The sequence below is a fragment of the Neopelma chrysocephalum genome, unplaced genomic scaffold (genome assembly GCF_003984885.1).
Source record: "Neopelma chrysocephalum unplaced genomic scaffold, ASM398488v2 Primary Assembly neopelma1_77, whole genome shotgun sequence".
Taxonomy (NCBI): Eukaryota; Metazoa; Chordata; class Aves; order Passeriformes; family Pipridae; genus Neopelma; species Neopelma chrysocephalum.
Genome location: NW_020897738.1, coordinates 44,080 through 66,086, shown reverse-complemented (window position 1 = coordinate 66,086; position 22,007 = coordinate 44,080). Strand labels below are relative to the sequence as shown.

Here is a 22,007-nt window from a genome sequence, read left to right as displayed (position 1 = left end):
AAACATCTTGAACAGGATGTCTTGAATAGGAATAGTCTCTTTTCATAGAAAATGTGATTGTCTGGGTTTTTTTAAAAAATCTTTTCCCAGTTTTTAATTTATCAAGTTCCAGAAAACTTATCACTCTGAATATGTGGAGCACAGTTCCCCAGACAGTGTTGGCCAAATGTGGCAGATGACTTCAGTAGCACATCAGAGGAGAGGAACTTCTTTCATGTGGCTGTACTTGCAGGCAATCTTGTGACATGAACTCTTTTCTTCCTAGCTACACATAATTGAAGTAGGTCAGCCAGCTACTGGAAATCAGCCATTTGTTAAGAAAGCTGTTGATGTGTTTTTCCCACCTGAGGCACAAACAGACTTTCCTGTGGCAATGCAGGTAAATACATGACCCCTCCAAAAATATAGCCTGGCAAGCAGCTGCCATCTCTGTGTAAAGAATGCTTTTTACTAACACTTTACTGTCAATTCTTCCTAGTTCTGGGAGGGGTGTTAATAGATTTGTGAGAGGTAGCATTGGACATTAAAACAGTAACTTGTATACGTGTGTGTATATATATATATATGTATATGTGTATATATATATATATAGTCTGTTCGTGTATTTGTCTAGATGTCAACTTCAGGTTGTATTTAAAAATAATAAAACAAAGGAAAAGCCCCAACAAAATCTCTACCAAAAAACCCCAAACCATGAAAGCAACAAAACAGACTCAAAAAAAACCCTCAACAGTGTCTTCAGGTACTGAGCTTCCTACTAATGTTCAGAGTTTTAGCTAAGAATATTAGCACACCTCCTGTAGTAGCTGCATGGAAAAGGCAATTTGGGACATTAATGGGAGGTTCTCCAGGAAAGAACATAGCTGGTTGCTTTCACAGACCAAGCTTCACTTAGAATGGCTGTGGTTCTGGAAATTGTGTAATAAAAGCAGACTATCTCAGAGCACGCAACTGCTGAGGAGTCTAATAGACCAGCTTCATAAATGGACCAAGAGATGCCTTAAAACAAAGGTAAACAAAGCAAGCTGTGTGCATGGCAGGATTCATGTGGCTCTGTACTTCAGCCTGAGGCTTAATTGACAGAACATACAAAGACTTGTTCCAAAGTGAAGGTACTTCCTTGTCTGAAGACCGTTTTGGCTTGAAAGCCTCCCCTGTTTCAGTGACTCAACAGGTAAACTGGAGTACTCAATAGATGAGTTTGGCTCAGGTTCTGCTGGTGCTTTGGGTAGGCTTTATTGGAAGCGAGTGGGTTCATCTCATTAGTATTTCTGAAGAGAAACTTGTACTGACATATCTAGACTAGAATGCTAATTATGCCCAAACTTCCTCCCTCAGCCCAGCTCATTAGGATGAGGAGTATGTCCTTTGCTGCAGATGAATTTTAATTTCCCTTCAACCTCTCCATTCACTGGAGCTATGCCTGCAAATGGCCAGCAAAGCTTTTGAATCTGTAAGAAGCAGCCCGAAGCTATATTTGTTCTTAGTGTCACTACAAAGGCATGTCACTGCAGTACTTCCTTGTGACTAGGCTAAAGGCAGCTGTCTTAGCTGTTACAGCACTGGTTTTGACTAATAAAACCCCATCTTTTGGCAGATTGGAATCAAGCATGGTGTTATCTATCTGATCACCAAGTATGGATATATCCACATGTATGACTTGGAGTCTGGAGTGTGCATCTACATGAACCGTATTAGTGCTGACACCATCTTTGTCACGGCTCCTCACGAACCTACCTCAGGCATTATCGGTGTGAACAAAAAAGGACAGGTAACAAATCCATCGTTCTGTTTCTGAGCCTTCTAGAGTTCAGATGGAATGTAACAAACCTAATGAGTGACTTGATGCAACAAATGTCATGGAAGGGAGCAACTGACTATTTGATTAATAATTTTTTAATCTCTCCTCGACCAGAACTACTTGGAGGGGAACTTTGTATTTTTAATAATCTGCTGCTTCATTGATGGGCTGCATAGCCATGTTGCTGTATTTCACAGTAGTTATGGAAGGGACAGTACTCCTCAATACGGCTCTTGTCCTTTCCAGGTGCTTTCTGTATGTGTTGAGGAAGACAACATAGTGAACTATGCTACGAATGTTCTCCAGAATCCTGACCTGGGCCTGCGTATGGCCATACGGAGTAACCTGGCTGGGGCGGAGGAATTGTTTGCCAGAAAGTTTAACACGCTGTTTGCTCAAGGAAACTATGCAGATGCTGCTAAAGTAGCTGCATCTGCACCAAAGGTAAAGCTTAGAAGTCATGGGAATTTGCCTTTAGCTTAGTCAGTACTCGACATTCAAAACATAAAGTGCTGCAATATCAATCTTAGTTCTCTGCAGTCTTGTAGTGGTTCTGACTAATGTATTTTCCTGAATCCCATAAAGGAGCATCTGCCCTACTTTTCCAACCAGACTGCACTTGCTGTGGCCACTGACTTCTTGCTTGAATGTCATTGGTTTGATGGTTTCCATCCTGGAGGTCTAACAGTAGATGCTTCAGTGTATAACTTAGCACCTGTTTTTCTGACTAATATTCAGACTTCACTAATTAAACATCGCTTCTCTCTTGTGCCTCTTCAGGGAATTCTACGTACCAGTGATACAATTAGGAAGTTCCAGAGTGTACCAGCTCAGCCTGGGCAGGCTTCTCCTCTGCTCCAGTACTTTGGAATATTGCTTGACCAGGGACAGCTGAACAAGTTTGAGTCTCTGGAGCTGTGTCGCCCTGTCCTGCAGCAGGGCCGCAAACAGCTCCTGGAGAAGTGGCTGAAGGAAGACAAGGTAGGCTCGGTCATGATACTGGCCTACTTCTGTTCCCTTGTAACAGCTGAGTGTGAACAATACTTTTGTTGATCCTACATCTCTGAATTCTTCTGCTTGACAAAATACCCCTTTGACTTCAGCTGGAGTGCTCAGAGGAGCTGGGAGATTTGGTGAAGACGGCTGACCCAACCCTTGCACTCAGCGTCTACCTTCGTGCTAATGTGCCAAACAAAGTGATTCAGTGCTTTGCTGAAACTGGTCAATTCCAGAAAATAGTGCTGTATGCTAAAAAGGTAAAGTTGTTTATCACAAACTGCAGGCTCTATCTTATGTTTAATGTGTGCATTCTCAAGCTATCTTCTGTGAGATATGTTTGATTCTTGTCACTTAAAACTGATAAGTAGGTAAGATTGAGAAACAGTGTTTTTGTCATAGTGCAAATCGTAGTGAATTACTACAGTCTGAGCGGTCTGCAAAAAATAAAATTCAAAACATCCAGAATTTTATGAACTATCAAATTAATGGACTGGCTCAAGCTTATTCTAGAGAATGAAGATGAGATTCTTCCTAAATTCGTAAGACTTTTGGTTTGTGGTCTATTAAAAAAATTGCCTTATGTCCACTTGTAAGTCTAGGACTTCACTTGATAAATGGTGCCTTAAGACTGTTGAAAGATTTGTCCCAAGCAGTTTTCTTACCTAGCAAGAGAAATGCCCTGGCACAAGTTCAGTTACTAAGTAGGTGAATACTGAATTTCTGTGTCAACAGACAAGCAGTGCTTTTGTTTGAGAATTCCTGGGAGATGGGGGATGGGCACAGCAAGCTCCCAGCAGTTCATAGTCCCTATGCTAAAGAATCTGAAGGCTGAGCAGATGTGTAAAGCTTCTTAAACATGCATGACTGTTTCTGAAATCTCTAGGTTGGCTATACCCCAGACTGGATCTTTCTGCTGAGAAGTGTGATGAGAGTCAGTCCAGAGCAAGGCCTGCAGTTCTCTCAGATGCTGGTACAGGATGAGGAGCCACTGGCTAACATTAACCAGGTGATGCCTACAACAAGAGTACTGGTCTCTTTCTAGCCAGAGGTAATAGCATAGTACCATTCTGGGGACTGGTAAGGCTAGTTCAGATCTCTAGTTGTCTGGTTAGAGAGTTGACTAAACTAATCTAGTCAAGTTGGGTTACCATTAAGTCTTTAGAGGCAAGTGTGATCTCAAATTCTTGTGGAAGCTCTCTGGTTTATTGATAATAAATCTACCACAGGCTTGATCTAAGCAATAGAGTGTTACTGTCCTATTGTGGGCTTTAATGGAACATTACCTCTTCTCATGCAGAGAACTTACAGAAAGATGAACAAATAAATCTAAGTTGAGTACTGGCTGCCAGTGGCCACTTGTTAAATGGACAGAGAAACGAGGCAGCATTTTGCATTATTAAATAAATAACTGAATCTACTTCTTGGCTTTTCTTGTAGCAACTATCCCAGCAAGAGAGAAGGGTTGGGATTTGCATGCTATGTTAGAACTAAATAGGGTGGGTGGCAAAAGCTGGCATAATAGCTCAGAGTAATGCACTTCTTCCATTCTAGAGAAAAACAGTGTGAAACTTGCCTCTCTGCTGCCATGGCAGTAATCCATGAAAACAAAGGGAATGCAGCATGCTAGTGCTGTGATGAGCTGCCTTTGTAGCCAGGCTGTTGGTATACACAGAAAAATGTGCATGTGTGTACACAGCCCCCCTTCTCTAACTTGACCAATCTCAACAGATTGTGGATGTGTTCATGGAGCACAGTCTCCTTCAGCAGTGCACGTCCTTTTTGTTGGATGCCTTGAAAAACAACCGCCCTGCAGAAGGACACCTTCAGACAAGGCTCCTGGAAATGAATTTGATCCATGCCCCACAGGTGAGACCTCTTAACACAGTTCCTCCAGAAAGGGGAGAGACAGCAGTAGACTTGCGCAAGAGTATGATGCCTAATACTGATATCTCTAATTAGTTTAGTAACATGAGAGACTACTAAGTCACTGCTGTGACTTTTCAACAACTTCTAGGCTGAGGTGCTGTGATTCTCTGACAGTCTGAATATGAAATGTAACCTCCTAGGTTGCAGATGCCATTCTTGGAAACCAAATGTTTACACACTATGACCGTGCTCATGTTGCCCAGCTGTGTGAGAAGGCAGGCTTGCTCCAGCGAGCGCTGGAACACTACACGGATCTCTATGATATCAAACGTGCAGTTGTTCATACTCACCTCTTGAATCCTGAGGTAAGTCTGTTGTACACAGTAAGGAAGTGTTCACTTCACTTGAACTTTCAATCTGTATCACTTCTGCATCTGCTGTAAGGTGGTTTGTAGGTACTGAAATAGCACAGGTAGCTGTGGCTCAAGAACATTTGTCCAGTTACTGATTTAAGTGTAATCTATACTTTCAGTGGTGGGTACTTCAAATATTATTTCCAAACTGCACTTTTGTAGTTGTAAAGATGGTGTGTTTCTTTTTAAGTCTTTGGTCTTAGTGCATGGAAGACTTCTCTCTAGTAGCTGAGGTAGAAACTGCGTAGTTGGCACATCTTAGAAGTCAGTGAAATCCTGTATAAGTTACTGAGTAAAATTTCTGTCTCTTTGCAGTGGCTCGTGAACTTCTTTGGCTCACTCTCAGTTGAAGACTCTGTGGAGTGTTTGCGTGCCATGCTGTCAGCCAACATCAGGCAAAACCTACAGCTGTGTGTGCAAGTTGCTTCTAAATACCATGAGCAGCTTGGTACCCAGTCTCTTGTGGAGCTTTTTGAGTCTTTCAAAAGCTATGAAGGTACAGTATTAGAGGGAAGCAGCATACTTGGAAGCACTGCTTGATTGAAGCTAATAGGTAGGATTGTAGAGCTTTTATGGGAGAGGTACTTGTCACATGGCTGGACCTCAGGATGCATTTATCAAAGTGAGCTCATCACAGAGAGTTCTGTGGGTAGCTTTGTTCTAGATAGGTTCTTAACCCTCTTGAGTAAAGATCAGAAAGGAAGATGAAACCTGAAAGAGGGGAAAAGATTCTTGATATTTCCTGCAGCTGAATGAAAGCTTCTCTCTCAGCAGGATTGAACTAAGTCACAAGCTGAAGACTGTACAGTCTGCACTTGCTTCACTTATCCTTCTAACAATGTTAAAAACATGTGATTCTTTCTAGGACTGTTCTATTTCTTGGGTTCCATTGTAAACTTTAGCCAGGATCCAGATGTTCACTTCAAGTACATCCAGGCAGCTTGCAAGACTGGTCAGATAAAGGAAGTGGAAAGAATCTGCCGTGAAAGTAACTGCTATAACCCAGAACGAGTGAAGAACTTTCTGAAGGTAAGTGTTCTGCCCAGTGCATTGAAGAGTTTTACGTATGTTTTGCTTAGCAGCAGAACTACAGCTTTCTGAGGGAGGGAAACACCAAGGAGGTTTAGCAGGCATGGCTGTGATTAGTCTTCTGTGGGGCTGAAATAGGAATCTGATCCTATTCCAGACATAAAATAGATTCTTCTAGGCTACCTCTGAGAAAACAAGCCCAAATTCACATTCCCTTAAAACCAACTTGTACCAAACTTGTGAATATGTTGTCACATAACAATAGGTGAATCCAGGCTGGCAGAAGGAAAGATTATATTGAAGTATTCAGCAGGTGTCTTATCAGGGGTATTGGCTAGACGAGGTTTACTAAAACTGCAATCAACCTGTACTACAACACTTTGCATGCTTTGTGACCGGTAAAATGGGATTTTAATGTCTCTTCGTTTTGCATCGTCAAGTTCTTGGCCCAGCAACTGTCTTCTGAATTGATACATGAACAATAGTGATATTGAAGCTAGAGATGTAGGCCTAATGTGGCTCTTCATGAAGGACTTAAAACTTCACTGATAGACCAGCCACATGATGTTCATAGTGGGTAACTTGCTTTTGAAGTCAGTTGTCTGCTTGGCAGTCCTATTGTGACTCTTAGAGCTAAGGGAACTTGGTCAGTCTTTTCTGCTTTGAAGGCACTTGAACGAGTGGTGGTTGCTTACTGATCGCTTTTTTTTTTCCTCCTCCCCTCAAAATGCAGGAGGCAAAGCTCACAGATCAGCTTCCTCTGATCATAGTCTGTGATCGGTTTGACTTCGTTCATGACCTGGTGCTCTATTTATATCGCAATAACCTGCAGAAGTACATAGAGATCTACGTACAGAAGGTAAGGAGAATTCCATGTTAGGCTCCTGTTCTTTCCTTCCCTAGAAGGAACTTAACCTTTTAGTGGACTACAGCATAATCTGTGTCTCTTTTCTGTTCACTCTTCTACTGCATAGGCTCTTCAATAAGCCTTTTGTCTATGACAAACACATTTTTCCTGGACTTCATATACAAGTGCAATAGTTACTTAAAATTCACTGCTCTAAAGCATAACTGAAATCGTTAATGAGAACTTCCCCTTGTGGAAGACTGGTGGTGGGTTATTAGTAATGTTAATAACTTATTTTAATGATGGTGGCTTATTCTAGGTGAATCCTAGCCGTATACCAGCAGTGGTTGGAGGGCTTCTTGATGTAGATTGTTCTGAAGATGTCATCAAGAACTTGATCATGGTGGTTAGAGGGCAGTTCTCAACAGATGAGCTGGTGGCGGAAGTGGAGAAAAGAAATCGGTAATAAAAATGCATCTGTAGACACCAGTGTTGGGCTTTCCTGACCCTGGTATACACAAATTGAACTGGATGCAGTTTTGTTAAATGATACAACACTAATACTAATTTACTTCTTTATAGAAAAGCAGTTTAGAGTTGTTATCAATCTCTTGATTATTTGGGCCATACAGGAATGCCTGACAGCACTGTGTGATGAGTGATGGCTTTTGAGCATTCCTGTACAGCCAGCCATGGGATGTGCCTTTGGAGTAAATCTGGATCAAACTGTCTTGACAGTCTCCTTGTAGATGCACGCCAGTTTGTTAATTAGTTTCTAGTTACCTGTAAAATGAACAAATGGCTTTAAGCGTGAACTGCCAGCTAATAAAACTAGTGGCACTGCAGCCTTCCCTGATGTTAAACTGCACTCATTTAAGACTCATTAAAAATAACTGGCTGGTCTGCATTTGCTTTCAAGTTTGAGCAGACTTGCTTAAAGGGAAGGCCAGGTATGGAAGGGTAGCTGTTGAGCATACCTCTGTCTGACTTGTAAACCTGAAATGTTTGTTTCTTCAAAGGCTTAAGTTGCTGTTGCCATGGCTTGAATCAAGGATTCATGAAGGCTCTGAAGAACCTGCAACCCATAATGCTTTGGCCAAAATCTACATTGACAGTAACAATAACCCAGAGCGCTTCCTCCGTGAGAATCCTTACTATGACAGCCGTGTGGTCGGCAAATACTGTGAAAAGAGGGACCCTCATCTGGCCTGCGTTGCTTATGAGAGGGGGCAATGTGATCTGGAACTCATAAAGGTTAGAAAAACTGCATTTGTAAACATGTTAAAGAACTACTTGCTGCCTGAAGTGGAAGCCTCGCTGGCTGTTAGTCTAACTCTTGCAGTCTCTGTCTAACTGTCTTGCAGTCTCACTCAGGAGTTGAGGCAGGCAGGATTCTTCTACATGGAGACAGTAATTTTTATGCTGATGAGAAGAACTTGCACTGTATGTCCAAACTACAGTTTTGTAACTCTGCAACTTAGAAGTACCATCCACGTCTTTCATCCATTGATTCTGCTCGAAATTGATTTTTTGTTAGGCCCAGTTAATGCACATGCCTACCATTAGATCTTTGTTATTTTGATTGTTTTGAGCCTTGAGCACTTGATCAGCAGCAGGGACAGACTGTAACTTAGCCTGATTCTACAGTAAGAAGAAAAGTTTCCATGAAACTAGAACAGGGCTTGTAATTCTCCTTTATTGTGACTGACCCTTAGAGTTGATCCAATACTTAACTAGAAGTGAGGAAAATAAATACTGACAGACAAACTACAAGGACTTCTTCCAATAGCATTCCTCTCCTATCTTAAGCTTGTTTTTCCTAGAACCTCCCTCAGAAATTCAAGGGCAAGTGAAATTCTCAGGGTTCTCAAACACTTCCTTGTCTCAACACAAACACCACAGCTTAATGCCAGATTGTAGTGCTTGTGGCTGCTGAGAAAAACAACATTCTTCTCCTACCTGCACTTCCATACTAGTATATGCTGAGAACGTCAGCTGTTAGTGTTAGAATGGTAGTATAATCTAGACTTGCTGCTGAAAGCAGATGACTTTCCAGCCTGAAGCAGTTATTTAAGTAATACCTCCGCTGTAGCTGTTAAAAAAGTGTTGGCTGCATTTGACTCCTTTATTTCAGGATATGAAGGTGGCTCCAAGTTGTTTTGCTAGGAAACTGCAAGAATTTGCTTTAACATTCTGGTTAACCATAAAAACCTGTCCATACCAGTTTCTTCCTTGAACTGATGTTGTGAGCAGGTGTTTCTGGTTATGGAGAAAAGATCTTCCTACTGAAAGAATTATTCTTAAGATGTTGTCTCCTAGAAGGCTCAACTCCTGCAACTAAGAGATGTAAAGTGTAAAGTGAAACTGTCCTACAACTAATTTGGTTACAGCGAGTTAATAGCGATTACACAAGCTAGTTGGGATACTAACAAAACATGAGCTGTTGGTGTAAGATAGAATGGGGCATGGTTTCTGCTCTTCTAACTGGAAATCAAAGTTAGTGGTGCTAATAGGATCATGGCTTGCAACTCTTCTGTGGTGCACTTCTGTAGGAGATTTCACATTTATTCTGTACCCTTATCACTTTAACAGGGGAATCCAAGTCACTTGCTACTCTGAACACTTCAAGTGTAAAGCTAATGACACCAAATACATAATCCTATTTCTAGCTTTGAACACCAGCACCATTCCTCAGTTCACTACTTAACGCTGCTGAGGCAAGTGGCTCCCCTTTCTAGATTTAAGACTTAAGTTCTTCAGGCTTCTGCAGGTCTTCACTTCAAACAGAAGCAAATGGTTACTATGAAGCCACTGTCACAGTATATGTGTGTCAGGCAAAACCAAGAGAAGCTATAGAAATTCTGCTGGTGACCTTCTCCATCAGCCTTCCACATCAGAGGTTGGGTAAGAACTTGTCTGTGGCATTTAGCATCGGTCAGCAGTTAGTTCTAGTCAGTCTTCTAGACTGTCTGATCCATAACTAGCTAAAGCTGTCCTGTGGTACTGACCCTTAGCATAAGTGCCAATCTGTGTGACTTCTCCCTCAGGTCTGCAATGAGAACTCTCTGTTCAAGAGCGAGGCTCGTTATCTGGTGCGCAGGAAGGACCCCGAGCTCTGGGCAAACGTACTGGAAGAAAACAACCCCTTCAGGCGGCAGCTGATTGACCAGGTACAGCAGAAGGGCTAACTTCCAGCGTTGTGGAGACCTTTGGACATCTGAGAAACATTAAGGAGCATTAAAGTAGCCCTTTTCCCCCACAAGGTCCCTCAAGGCCCCATTTCAACCATACAGAAGTTTATAAGAGTTTGAGTGGCAGGTATTAATTCTGACCTTCATGGTCAGAAGATTTAATTACCAGTAAGATATTTTTCCTGCTTCTAGTGAATTAGATCCCCGTAAAGACCCAGGGTGTGACTTAACTTCTGTTTAATATACAGCTATTAGCTCTTCCTTGCTGTCTGTGTCAAAATACTCTCAAAGTTCTGACACTTTAATTTGTAGTTCACTGCAATAGGTTGGCAAATATTTCATTTGGGGAAAACACTTAACACATGCCTGCCTTTAATCTAGGTTGTCCAAACAGCTTTATCAGAGACGCAGGATCCAGAGGAGGTTTCTGTAACTGTGAAAGCTTTCATGACTGCTGATCTGCCTAATGAATTGATTGAGTTATTGGAAAAGATTGTCTTGGATAATTCTGTATTCAGTGAACACAGGTAAGAGGAGAGCTGTGTCCTCAAGTTTAGACTATTCAGTGCCTTTGTTTAGGTTATAGAGTGACCCAGGTTATTCTGGGTTTCTTGGTTGCAGTACCTAAGCACTCTTCAATGTGTATAATCAGGAGAAAAAACAGAATTTAGAGTGCTTTGTGCTTTAAGGACAGAGCTTGTTCACACTATACAGTTTGCAGTGATGTATTGAGAAAAGAGAACATTGATACTGGTAACCAGTTTCTTTCTGAAGGCAAATGTCAGTGGTTCTCAGTCTGGGGATGAAAGGTTGTTGCTAGTGACAGCAAGTGGGTGTGTTTTTTCACATGTACAATCCATGTCACTCGAGCAGGTGTTGCCGTGCACTTATAGCCTCTGCCTTCTGTTAACCAAAGGAACCTCCAGAACCTGCTGATCCTGACGGCCATCAAGGCTGACCGCACCCGGGTGATGGAGTACATCAATCGCCTGGATAACTATGATGCCCCAGACATTGCAAACATTGCCATCAGTAATGAGCTGTATGAAGAAGCCTTTGCTATATTCAGAAAATTCGATGTTAATACTTCAGCAATTCAGGTGAGACGTGGTTCCTGCATGACAGTATAGAATGCTTCATTGGACAGAAATGGCTGTTTAAGAGCAATTAGCTTCATATTGCTTACACAGAGTGGTATATACACTCGAAGAGTTCTGTTAGAAGGGGCAGTGTTACAAAGCTTTGATTTTTGACTTGCAACTTCAATTTCAAACAGGTGCTGATTGAGCACATTGGCAACTTAGACCGTGCTTATGAATTTGCAGAGAGATGTAACGAACCAGCAGTGTGGAGCCAGCTAGCCAGAGCACAGCTCCAGAAGGACTTGGTGAAAGAAGCCATTGACTCCTATATAAAGGCAGATGATCCATCTGCCTACATGGAAGTTGTTCAGGCAGCTAATAGAAATGGTAAGGCAAAGCACCCTTAAACTTCAGATTGTTTGGACATGAGCAAGGTTATTGCTTTTACATTGAGCAGCAAGGATTCTCAAGACTTATGAATTCTGATTCAGAGGAAATGGGAGCAGTACATGGAATTGATGAGTCAGTGTTTATTGAGATTCTTGTCAACAAGCTTGTCTGTGTTGCTACCCTAAAGACAGACTTTTCCTATGGAGTAATTTGGACCGTTATCTAAAATACAGCCAAGTATAGGGTATTTATGTAGCCATATGTGGCAGAGTTGCTTGCCAACTGGATTGCAGAACAGTATCAAGAAGTTCAACCTTACATGAAGGTAACTTGGTGTTTAGCAGGGAATTCTGTAACTCAGGTACAAATGGCTTACTGTCATGGTAGAGGAGATCCTTGAGCCTGCTAGTAAAAACTGTTCCTAAGGTGGGCAGGGTGAGCAATACAGAATGACTAAACACAGGATCTTAATTATCTCTTCTCTCTTCCAGATAACTGGGAGGACCTAGTGAAGTTCTTACAGATGGCAAGGAAGAAGGCTAGAGAGTCTTACGTGGAGACAGAACTTATTTTTGCTTTGGCAAAAACCAATCGTCTGTCAGAACTGGAGGAGTTTATTAGTGGCCCTAATAATGCCCATATACAGCAGGTATGTCCTGATCCACAGTTCCTGTGTATGACTTGCTGCTTAGCTGACCCCTGAGAGTTGCTGTTACCCTTGTTTACCTTGGGCTCCTAATGCAGGTCGGTGATCGCTGTTATGAAGAGGGGATGTATGAGGCAGCAAAATTGCTCTATAACAACGTATCGAACTTTGCTCGCCTGGCGTCCACCTTGGTGCACCTTGGGGAGTACCAGGCGGCCGTGGACAGTGGCCGCAAAGCCAACAGCACAAGGACTTGGAAGGAGGTAACTTAAACTCGTGGGTTTTACTTGTCTCCAGAACGTGCTCTGTTGTTTGTTCTAAGGATGTTGCTTTAGCTCTGGTAGCAGCTTGTGAAATGTTCTGGCTACAGAGTATGTCTGTAGCTTTATAATATGTTCCCTTGCCCAAGATATTAAAGCTTAATTTCAAAATTTAAAGCTTAATGTAGAATGAGTGACGGATTTTAATTCTAGTACAAGAATTAGGGAAAGACCTATTTGGAAGTGCTAGTAAACCTCAAATTTGGTAAAGCATTGCGAAGTAACATTCTCTTTAACATAAGGAGATTAAGTATTGCAGTATTGTCCTGTTAACTGACTGTTTGCTGACTGTCATTACAGGTGTGCTTTGCTTGTGTGGATGGAAAAGAATTCCGCTTGGCACAGATCTGTGGCTTACACATAGTCATCCATGCTGATGAACTTGAAGAGCTGATCAGTTACTATCAGGTCAGTCGCTGTTAATGTCCTAGAAGACTTACAACAGCATACTAAAAAACCCCAATACCCTGGGGGGCTGATGTTTAAATTAATTTTTCCTCCATCTCCATTTCCTCATGGCTACCTGCATTTTTTCTGTAGTAAATAGAGCGGTGATAGTTTTCACTGTCCCTTCTTTTATAATTCTGTTGCCTCATTGGAAGCATGTCTTACAGATCTAAGCACTTTCATTTGGAGAGAAAATCAAAGCATATTGAATTTAAGTAAACGTGCATTTTAGCAAGCTTTAAATGCCAGTTGGTTGTGAATTTGCAATTAATCCTTATTTTCCTAAAATCCAGGATCGTGGCTACTTTGAAGAATTGATTGCCCTTTTGGAAGCTGCTTTGGGCCTAGAGCGTGCTCACATGGGAATGTTTACTGAACTTGCCATCTTATACTCCAAATTCAAGCCTCAGAAAATGAGGGAACATCTGGAGCTCTTCTGGTCTAGAGTTAATATTCCAAAGGTATGCAGTAAAGTAGCTCTGCTGCAAGTGAAGGTGGGAAGCTGTCAGTGAATCAAACTGATGGATTTTTTGTTTGTTTGTTTATTTTATTAGGTGCTCAGAGCTGCAGAACAGGCTCATCTCTGGGCAGAACTTGTATTCCTCTATGACAAGTATGAGGAGTATGACAATGCAATAATTACTATGATGAATCATCCCACTGATGCCTGGAAAGAAGGGCAGTTTAAAGACATAATTGCCAAGGTAAGTAACTAGTTAACTGAAGCAAAGGGCTGAAAGCTTTCAGGACAGAGGCAAAAATGCACAACAGAATTACTGTTTAGAAAATGAGTTTGCTTAAGCTACTACTCAGTTTTCCTGCTGTACTTAAAGCAACTTCCAATTAGTTTAGCACAAAGAATCCATCTAATCTTACACTGTTTCTTTTCTGCTGTACACCACATGGTGCTGAGTGGCAGCAGCTGGCACAGAATGTTTTCAGAGACTGCTCAGGATCATGGGTCACAAGCAAGAGGCCTGACCTCCTTAATACCTTTGAGCTGAGTGCTGTCTTACTCTGAGGCTGTAACTGCTCTTGGAAGATTTCTCAAATGTTTCCAGCTGTTTCAATGTGAGAAATGGGCTGGGCAGTCCAATGAATACAGCAGAGCATGGTGAACTGAGGAATAGTTTAGACAAGATTTAAGACTGAGTATACTCAAACTGATCTTATGGGTTTCAAGGTAGGAACTTAAAGACAGCCTTTACTGGCTTTGGGAGCTGACAAATGGTCATATTAACTGTAGTGGGCTACCTGTGCCAGGATCTCTTAACTGTGGATGGGTTAGAATTGGTTTGTACTATCCCTGGTACCCTGTGACTTCACTGTCTGGAAGCAGATGACACAAGAAGCAGTTGTAAGATTGAACAAGAATTCTGCATTAGTGTAAAACTTCTGGCCTCTAGGAGGAAACTTAAGCTTTTGTTTAGGAGTCAGACTTTGTGCTGAGTTTAGTCTGAACTAAGCACCTTTAGGCTTACTTGTGTTTGCAGTACTTACTAGTGTCTAACCGTGCAGGTGGCCAATGTGGAGCTGTACTACAAAGCCTTGCAGTTCTACTTGGACTACAAACCTCTGCTGATCAACGATCTCCTGCTTGTGTTATCTCCACGACTGGATCACACCAGGACAGTCAATTTTTTCTCAAAGGTGAGTTTAGGAAATGGGAGATGAACAAGAAATCCTCTTGCTCAAGTGTAGGATACTCCAGGCTCTGACTGGAAAACAGGGTTGACATCTATTGGGTAGCTGGCCTTGGCTTGGAAGCACTGGAAGAATGAGCATAACTGGCCTAGGAGGCTGTTTTATTTTACTTCTGGCAATACAAGATGCTTTGTTTGAAGGGTCCTAACATCTGTAATAACAAGTGGGAACCTGTTTCAGGAGTATGCAGTGTCAGGATTGATATACTTAATCTTGTATTGGAAACCTCTTCCTTTCAGGTTAATCAGCTACTTTTAGTAAAGCCTTATCTGCGTTCAGTCCAGAACCACAACAACAAAGGAGTTAATGAAGCTCTTAACAACCTTTTAACAGAGGAGGAAGATTTCCAGGTAAGCCCCAAAACACAGATTGCTAAGCCTGAGGGATGCTCCTCTTTCTCCAACAAAAAAAGCTGCTGACACAGTAATTCCATTGAGTAGAAGATAACACTTCTGCAATGCAACAGAGAGGGGAGGTGCAGTCAGGCCCTTTGTGGGCAGGAGTGTTGAGACATCAATGATTTGCAAAAAAGCAGATGCCACAGATGTTTTTCTAAGGACAAACCTCCCAAAGGTCAGTATCAGGTGTGCATTCTTTACTGGGCAGCACTTCTGTAAATAAATTAGTTTCTGGCCCCATTGGCTGCTGTTTGAAGACATGCTTTGTCTTTTAAAGGTAACTAGCTCTTTTGTGTCTGAAGTCAGTATGACCAAGTTAGCATCTTGCTTTGTTAAAAAATATCTTCTGGAGAGGTGCATGAAATGTGGGTAAAGAGGATGTAGCCGTAGCATCAACATCCAGCTGGCAGAACCCAGACACCTGTGTACCATGACTAGATGTTTCTCTACTTTAGTTCTTGCCTACTGCCATCTGGCAGCAGGTGTGACAGCTCTCTGTCTAACAGGGTTTGAGAGCTTCCATCGATGCCTATGACAACTTTGATAACATAACGTTGGCTCAGCGTCTGGAGAAGCACGAACTCATTGAATTCAGGCGCATTGCAGCGTATCTGTACAAGGGCAACAACCGCTGGAAACAGAGCGTGGAGCTCTGCAAGAAAGACCGTCTGTATAAGGTGAGTTAATGAGACTAAGGAGCCTGAGCTAAAAAGCACAAATCTCCTGGATACTGAATATGTTTCCTGAGTTTCAGATCTGGAGTTCTAATTAGTCTTAGCCTTTCACTTGAAGTTTAAGGAAAGATTCCTGGAGCAGAAGTGTTTGCAATTTCAAATGCATGTCTTAAATCTAGTTTCATAATGTTGTCCTGTACTTGGGGATCTATCTATATCAGTCAATGGCATCTCTGCAGTTACCTGTATCAGTATGGAACATTCTCCATAGAACTCAAGACTTATGCCCATGGAAGGGTACAGATGGGACATGACTATGGTGGTATAATCTTCAAGCCTGTAGTGAGCTGACATGGGCCAGTTTGTGCCTACTCCATGTAAATATCTCCTGTCTTGCCACATGGCAAGCAGTTGATGCAATAATCTCTTTTGCTCTGGGTAATCCCTAATATCTAATGGTGAGGTAGGTGGGATACCAGAGAGATAGTTTTCTAGCAGAGATTATAAACAAGGCAAAATCTCATCAGGTCACTTCAAGAACTTAAGGAAAGCCTCTTGGATAACGTTAATAAAGTATGTGGCTTGCCTCAAAGCTGGTGTGTACTGTATCTTGCCTCATACAGAACATGCCTGGTGTTAAAGGCTAACTTCTTGGTATGCCAAATACCTGGCTTACCTAGCCAGCAATAACATGTATACAAGGTGTAGAGCAAGATGTTGGCAAGGGTCAAGCTTAACTGTTGTTCTTTTCTGTAGGATGCTATGCAGTATGCTGCAGAGTCCAAAGATGCAGAGCTGGCTGAGAAGCTGCTCCAGTGGTTCTTGGAAGAAGGCAAGCAGGAGTGCTTTGCAGCCTGCCTTTTCACATGCTATGACTTGCTGCACCCAGATGTAGTCCTTGAGTTGGCATGGAGACATAACATCATGGACTTTGCAATGCCTTATTTCATCCAAGTGATGAGAGAGTACCTTACCAAAGTGAGTATTGCGTGGGCTGAAAAGCTAAGACTTCAGTCTGCTGTGTTATCAGCATTTTGCAAACCAGAGCTCTTTGCATATATTTGGAATATTACTGTTCCTCATAGACTGAGTCTTCTTGGAGTTCTGTGGGGTTCATCACTTCAGGCTAGCTAGCAAAGTTTATAAATAGATGCCTTGGGACTTGAAGAGGTCTAGTTAAACATAAGCAACTGTGCTTCTCAGAGCAGCTCCACAGTTGATGAAACTGAAAGCTTGGTGAGGACAACACATATATCGCTCTTACCTTTTTGTAACTGTGAAAGTAAAGTGCTCTGTTTTCTTGATATAGAGAATAGGGCTTTTGAGTAACTGATAGTGCACATTTATTCCTGCATTGGCCATAGGAATAGATGTTTGGGGGGTTTTTTAATGGAAAACAGAACTTTAGATGTGTAGTCTGGCTGTACAATACTTACACCAATAGCTGGTCCTCGACTGAGAGAAGAGAGATTCTGATCACGTATGGTCCTGAAATGCTTGTCTCAAACAGCTCTAAGACACTAAGCTAAGGCCCTGCCTTAGAAGGCTCTAGGGTTGCTTAGGAGATCATAGTAAAGAACTTCATTAAAATGAGCAATTTAAAAGTGACTGCTTCAGGTTGCTTCTAATAAGTCATGTTAAGTATTCCCCTCTGAATTTTCTTGCAGGTTGATGGGCTGTTCTATAAGGTGACACTCTGATTTCAACTCTTTGTGTTCATTTGTGTCCCTCAATATCCTAGGTTTCTTTTACAGGAATCTAGCTGTAGCTTCTGCCAGAAGAGCAGTGTAATTTAGCTCTAACTCATTTCCTGTTCACTTTCTAATGCTAAAAGGATAACTATTCACAAGCAGCTTGAAAATCCAACCAGACTCTGCTCCTCTTCATGGGAAACAGAAACAATTGAGGAGGACTTTAGTGTTTGGGTTCCTGTTCACTGTATTACAGATATCTTGTGGCAGGGAGGATGCTGTTCATAAGCAACCAAAAGCAGTTGCCATGGACAGGATGTGTTCTAAGGACAAATTGCTTGTTACACTGTAAATTACTGCAGTGTGCAATAATTCAGGCATGGTGAGTTTGAGTAGTGCCATGAAGTTTCTGTCAAGTTTTTGGCTGTTGCTATGATGAAATTACTTGCACAGATCTTAAACGCCTCCCACTCCTGGTATTCCCCTCAGGAGAAACTTGCCACACAAGTTTACCTGAACCCTTCCATGTGAGGTTTAGGTCTAAAATGATGTATTGTAAACTGCTGGTTGGATTTACAAGTAATCACATGTACTAAATACGGGATAACTTGCCAGAAGAAAAATCTGCATGGTGAAAATGGTTTACAGTGAAACTAATTTAGTCTGTTGAATTAACTGCAAAACATGGAATTGGAGAATGGGCTTTATAAATGTGGTATGTCTAAAATTGTCATGTAACTAACTTCAAAAGCACAAACAAATAGACTAGTTTCAGTGGGGTGTGTACATCTTCCAGAACTTATCTGTCTTTTCTGCATAAAAAGGTGTTAAAGCACAGAATAGCCCGTGTCCCAGAAGGGGCCAGGCACACAGGGTATAATGACACTCACCTGGAAAGCTTTTGAGCCACTTCTAGGCAGCAGAGCACCCGTGTTTCGGCTTTCCCGGAGCTGCTCTTGCCCCGTGTTCGGGATGGCTGCTCTCGGCATTCCCGCTGTTTGCCCAGCTGAGGGCAGGACTGCGCTGCTGGCCAGGCACCGTAGGGCAGTGCCGGGGAAAGGCAAACCCGAAAGAGCAGGAGTCCCAGGAGAAACAGAACAGCACAGGTAGTTCCAAACGGGTGGCTGTCAGTTACTTTGATCCATGAGAATTTGGATAGCATTTGTAACACCAATTTTAGTGTTATGCTGAAGAGCTGTTAGGCTGACAGCTATAAACAACCCAGTAAGAGACCTACTGCCACTCAAGTTACTAATTTGAATTGCAAACTTGAAAAAGTTCGGGAAACTGTTAAACACCAGATCTAGATAACATCTCTGAAGTGTAATAGAGACCCCTCTCACAGCAGTTCTCAGACCAGATATGATCCTTGCAGTGGGAAAGGAGGATGAGAAGCAGCTGAAATATAGCACTGGGCTAAATGTAGGTTTGTCCTGGTTGTTAGTACTGCAGGTACCTACATGTGAATCTGTGTGATTTTTTTTTTTTTTTTTAATGCCTTGCAGTCTTCACTCTCAGTGGTTCTGAGTTAACAGTAACAGAATAGGGCCCCAAAAAGTGCTTTGTTTGGAGGTAATGAGTTCTCATCTGCATTTGAGAGCTGTTGTTTGTTGCAATATACCTAAAATAGTTGGGAAGTCAGGTTTACAGCATAGCTTACTGGGAACAGGCAGACTTTAGTAGTCTCCAGCTTGGACTAAAAAGGAGCACTTGATAGCTGAGGTACCAGGCATGAAAAGCTTCACACAATGGTGCAATTCCTAGACAAGGCCTTCATAAATCTCCTGTTCACTTCAATGTAGGTGGATAAACTTGATGCTTCTGAAAGCCTAAGAAAAGAAGAGGAACAAGTAACTGAACCCACTCCAATAGTATTTGGTAGGTGAAAGACTTAGTTTTAATTGATTACCTGTTGTCACTCTGATCTCTTTTTGTGGAGGCAATTTACATGACTGTGTTCAGTCAAAGTAAAGTGGTTTCAACTGGAGAGTAATTGAAATGGTTGTCTCTGTTAGATGAACTGCATAAGTTGTCAAAGTGACATCTCACTCTTACAGTAATTCTGCTCTTCAGCTAAAGTATTGCTCCTCTTACATGGCTCAGAACTCTACCTTAGGAATACTCTCAGTATGGTAACAGGACAGGGGGATACCAGGGTGTTGCCAAACCCAGGAGTAACTTACAGAGCATGCAAATTCCTCCTCTTATTCCTGTCTGAGGAATGTGTCTGCTTTCTGCTCTTCCAAGTAGAAAGGCAGACTGGCTTTCTAGCTCACCCATTTTAAGACATGTGCAGCCAAAACACCATGGCTGTCTTCAAGTGTGCTGCTATTCTAGAAGCCCTTCTGAAGAGGCATTCTGCTAACAAGCACCCAGAAGTGGCTGGTAAGGGAAGGATGTGACTGGTTCACTGTCTGATATAAATGTTAACCTGAATTTAACATATGCATGAGGCATGTGTGATCCTAGTGATGAGAACAAATCTGTCAAGGTATGTTCAGGCCTTTTGCAGCACTCTCCAGACTGTGAGACCTAACAGACCTAACTATTTGCTTGAATTGCTTCACTCTCCAGATCTGACCATGCATGGGTTAAATATTATCAATTTGTTTGGTTTTCAGTATGGTCTCTTCAAAACAAGCCACATTGATCATGCCCTCAAGATCAGTTGATAATATCTTCCCTCTGAGTCCTGCCTTGCTTTTGTAGCTTTCTGATGGCAAGAGCAGATGGCCTGGGTGCCCACTCTGTGGTGCATGTTGGGTGATGGTGTGACTTGAGAGTGTCTGCTTGCACAGGGGCTGATTTTTAGCTAAAGCCTCATAATCCTGTCCCACAGTACACCTAGCAGTAGGGAAGCTTGGGATCTTGAACTAACTTTCTCTTTTTCTCATGCTTTTCTAGGCCAGCAGTTGATGTTAACAGCAGGCCCCAGTGCAGTACCTCCCCAGGCAAACTTCCCATATGGATACACAGCACCAGGATTCACCCAGCCGCCTGTTTATGGTTTCAATATGTAACTAGCTCTCTGACAGACCTTCACTGTCTCTGTTCTCTTCCCTCCCGTCCCTCTTTAACTTCTCCAAGAAGTACAATGGTCCTAAAGGCACAGATGACCTTCTGTTGGCTGAACACACTTGCTGCCCAGCTCAGTGAGGAGACTTCAGCAGGATGCCTGTTACTGTTATTTATTGATTATTGTCCGGTTACATTTCAACCTCTGAAAGGCAGCTTTTGTTAATGACATTGTGAGACTCTTGTCTGAAGTTAAGGCACTATTTCACTAACTCATATAGCAATAACTGCTTGAGGCCAGGGGGAAGAGAGCATATTTTTCTTTCTTTTGCAAAGCCCATTGAAGGCAGCTGGGAAATTGCCTGGCACCAAGTTGTTAAAGCTCTAGTTGAAGCTACTGAAGTAGCAGGGTTGTTAACAATTCAGTGAAGCATCTCGTTAATAATGGATTGTTGAAAGGTTGTGTACATCTGAACTACCCCATTTTATTTGCATTCTTATGTGCAAAAGAAAATGGGCTTTTCTAATATTTGCGCTCTGAATGCTTAGAGGAATATTGGGAAAGTTTCTTTTTCTGGACAATAATGCTGTTGGAGTTCAATGCTGTTGGGGTTCAATGCTGTTGGAGTCTGTTCTATATTTTCTGGAGTAGATCTGAGACTTGAAGAAAATAAATCTTCTCATGCCAGAGAGCAAACACTTCCCAGATCCTTTTTGTTTAACAAGAAGAGAGCATGTTACTTATTGACGTTAAATGGTACTAAAAGACACCTCAGCTACGTGTGGCAAGAGAACATAGGAGTGTGCATGGACTGCCAAAGTACTAGAGATGCAAGAGCACAGCGTCAGGGTTGGGGAGGGGGGCACACTGCTAAATATTGAGGCAGTAGGGAGGGCCTTAATCCTGACTTTTTATTTGCACCTTTAACTGGTTCTGGCATTGGCTTCCTGCCACACCATGTTCTGACCCTGTCTGGTGGGCAGAGTCAGCACCCCCTGAAAGAACAGGGGCAGTGACTCAGTTCTGCTGTGCTGCAGTAGGATCAACAGCGTGTCCATCACCCACCTCTTCCTTTGAGAATGCCAACAGGGATGTATGATTACTTTGTGCCACTTCAAATACATGTATCATTAACGTTTTATGTACTTAGATAACAATGTATAATTTATGGTTATGAATCTTGTGCTAATCTTGAATATTATAAAAGTCCAACTATAAATGTAAAACTGCAGTATCCACCGTGTGGTTCTAGTCTCAATATCTTGGGGGTGGGGACTGGTTGGTAGTACTACACTACCACTCATAGCATCAGGTTTCTTGGTCTGACAGCTCAGGATGCCAGGCAGGAAAAGGCAGACCTGTGCCAAAGCACGTAACGGGGAGGGCCTAGCAAGGAACTTAAAGGGAGTTGTGGTCTCTTCACCAGACACATCAGCACACTCTGTCACGTGGGGAGGGCCTGCTGCAGGAGGCTGTCACATCCTTCCATGATT

At 42.3% G+C, this 22,007-nt stretch overlaps 1 protein-coding gene across 5 annotated transcripts in view; it reads left to right on the top strand.

Moving 5' to 3' along the window:
* LOC113970422 (clathrin heavy chain 1-like) overlaps positions 1-21,748 on the top strand; it is a 35,504-nt gene extending 13,756 nt beyond the window's left edge. For 2 of the 5 annotated variants that reach the window (XM_027689316.1, XM_027689315.1), the window contains 29 exons: positions 266-379; positions 1,598-1,771; positions 2,048-2,245; positions 2,582-2,782; positions 2,905-3,057; positions 3,684-3,806; positions 4,529-4,666; positions 4,867-5,031; positions 5,395-5,575; positions 5,945-6,108; positions 6,842-6,967; positions 7,275-7,417; positions 7,975-8,209; positions 10,003-10,125; positions 10,528-10,673; positions 11,063-11,246; positions 11,423-11,615; positions 12,110-12,267; positions 12,363-12,527; positions 12,885-12,992; positions 13,325-13,492; positions 13,586-13,735; positions 14,550-14,681; positions 14,975-15,085; positions 15,640-15,810; positions 16,564-16,785; positions 17,475-17,495; positions 19,301-19,376; positions 20,403-21,748. In XM_027689316.1, the coding sequence (XP_027545117.1) occupies positions 266-379; positions 1,598-1,771; positions 2,048-2,245; positions 2,582-2,782; positions 2,905-3,057; positions 3,684-3,806; positions 4,529-4,666; positions 4,867-5,031; positions 5,395-5,575; positions 5,945-6,108; positions 6,842-6,967; positions 7,275-7,417; positions 7,975-8,209; positions 10,003-10,125; positions 10,528-10,673; positions 11,063-11,246; positions 11,423-11,615; positions 12,110-12,267; positions 12,363-12,527; positions 12,885-12,992; positions 13,325-13,492; positions 13,586-13,735; positions 14,550-14,681; positions 14,975-15,085; positions 15,640-15,810; positions 16,564-16,785; positions 17,475-17,495; positions 19,301-19,376; positions 20,403-20,518 (4,359 nt within the window). In that variant the 3' untranslated portion in view covers positions 20,519-21,748. Of the gene's footprint in view, positions 1-265; positions 380-1,597; positions 1,772-2,047; positions 2,246-2,581; positions 2,783-2,904; positions 3,058-3,683; positions 3,807-4,528; positions 4,667-4,866; positions 5,032-5,394; positions 5,576-5,944; positions 6,109-6,841; positions 6,968-7,274; positions 7,418-7,974; positions 8,210-10,002; positions 10,126-10,527; positions 10,674-11,062; positions 11,247-11,422; positions 11,616-12,109; positions 12,268-12,362; positions 12,528-12,884; positions 12,993-13,324; positions 13,493-13,585; positions 13,736-14,549; positions 14,682-14,974; positions 15,086-15,639; positions 15,811-16,563; positions 16,786-17,474; positions 17,496-19,300; positions 19,381-19,794; positions 19,884-20,402 lie in introns of all 5 variants that reach the window. The other 3 variants (XM_027689318.1, XM_027689317.1, XM_027689319.1) reach the window with 2 other exon arrangements.
* Positions 21,749-22,007: the final 259 nt, after the last annotated feature.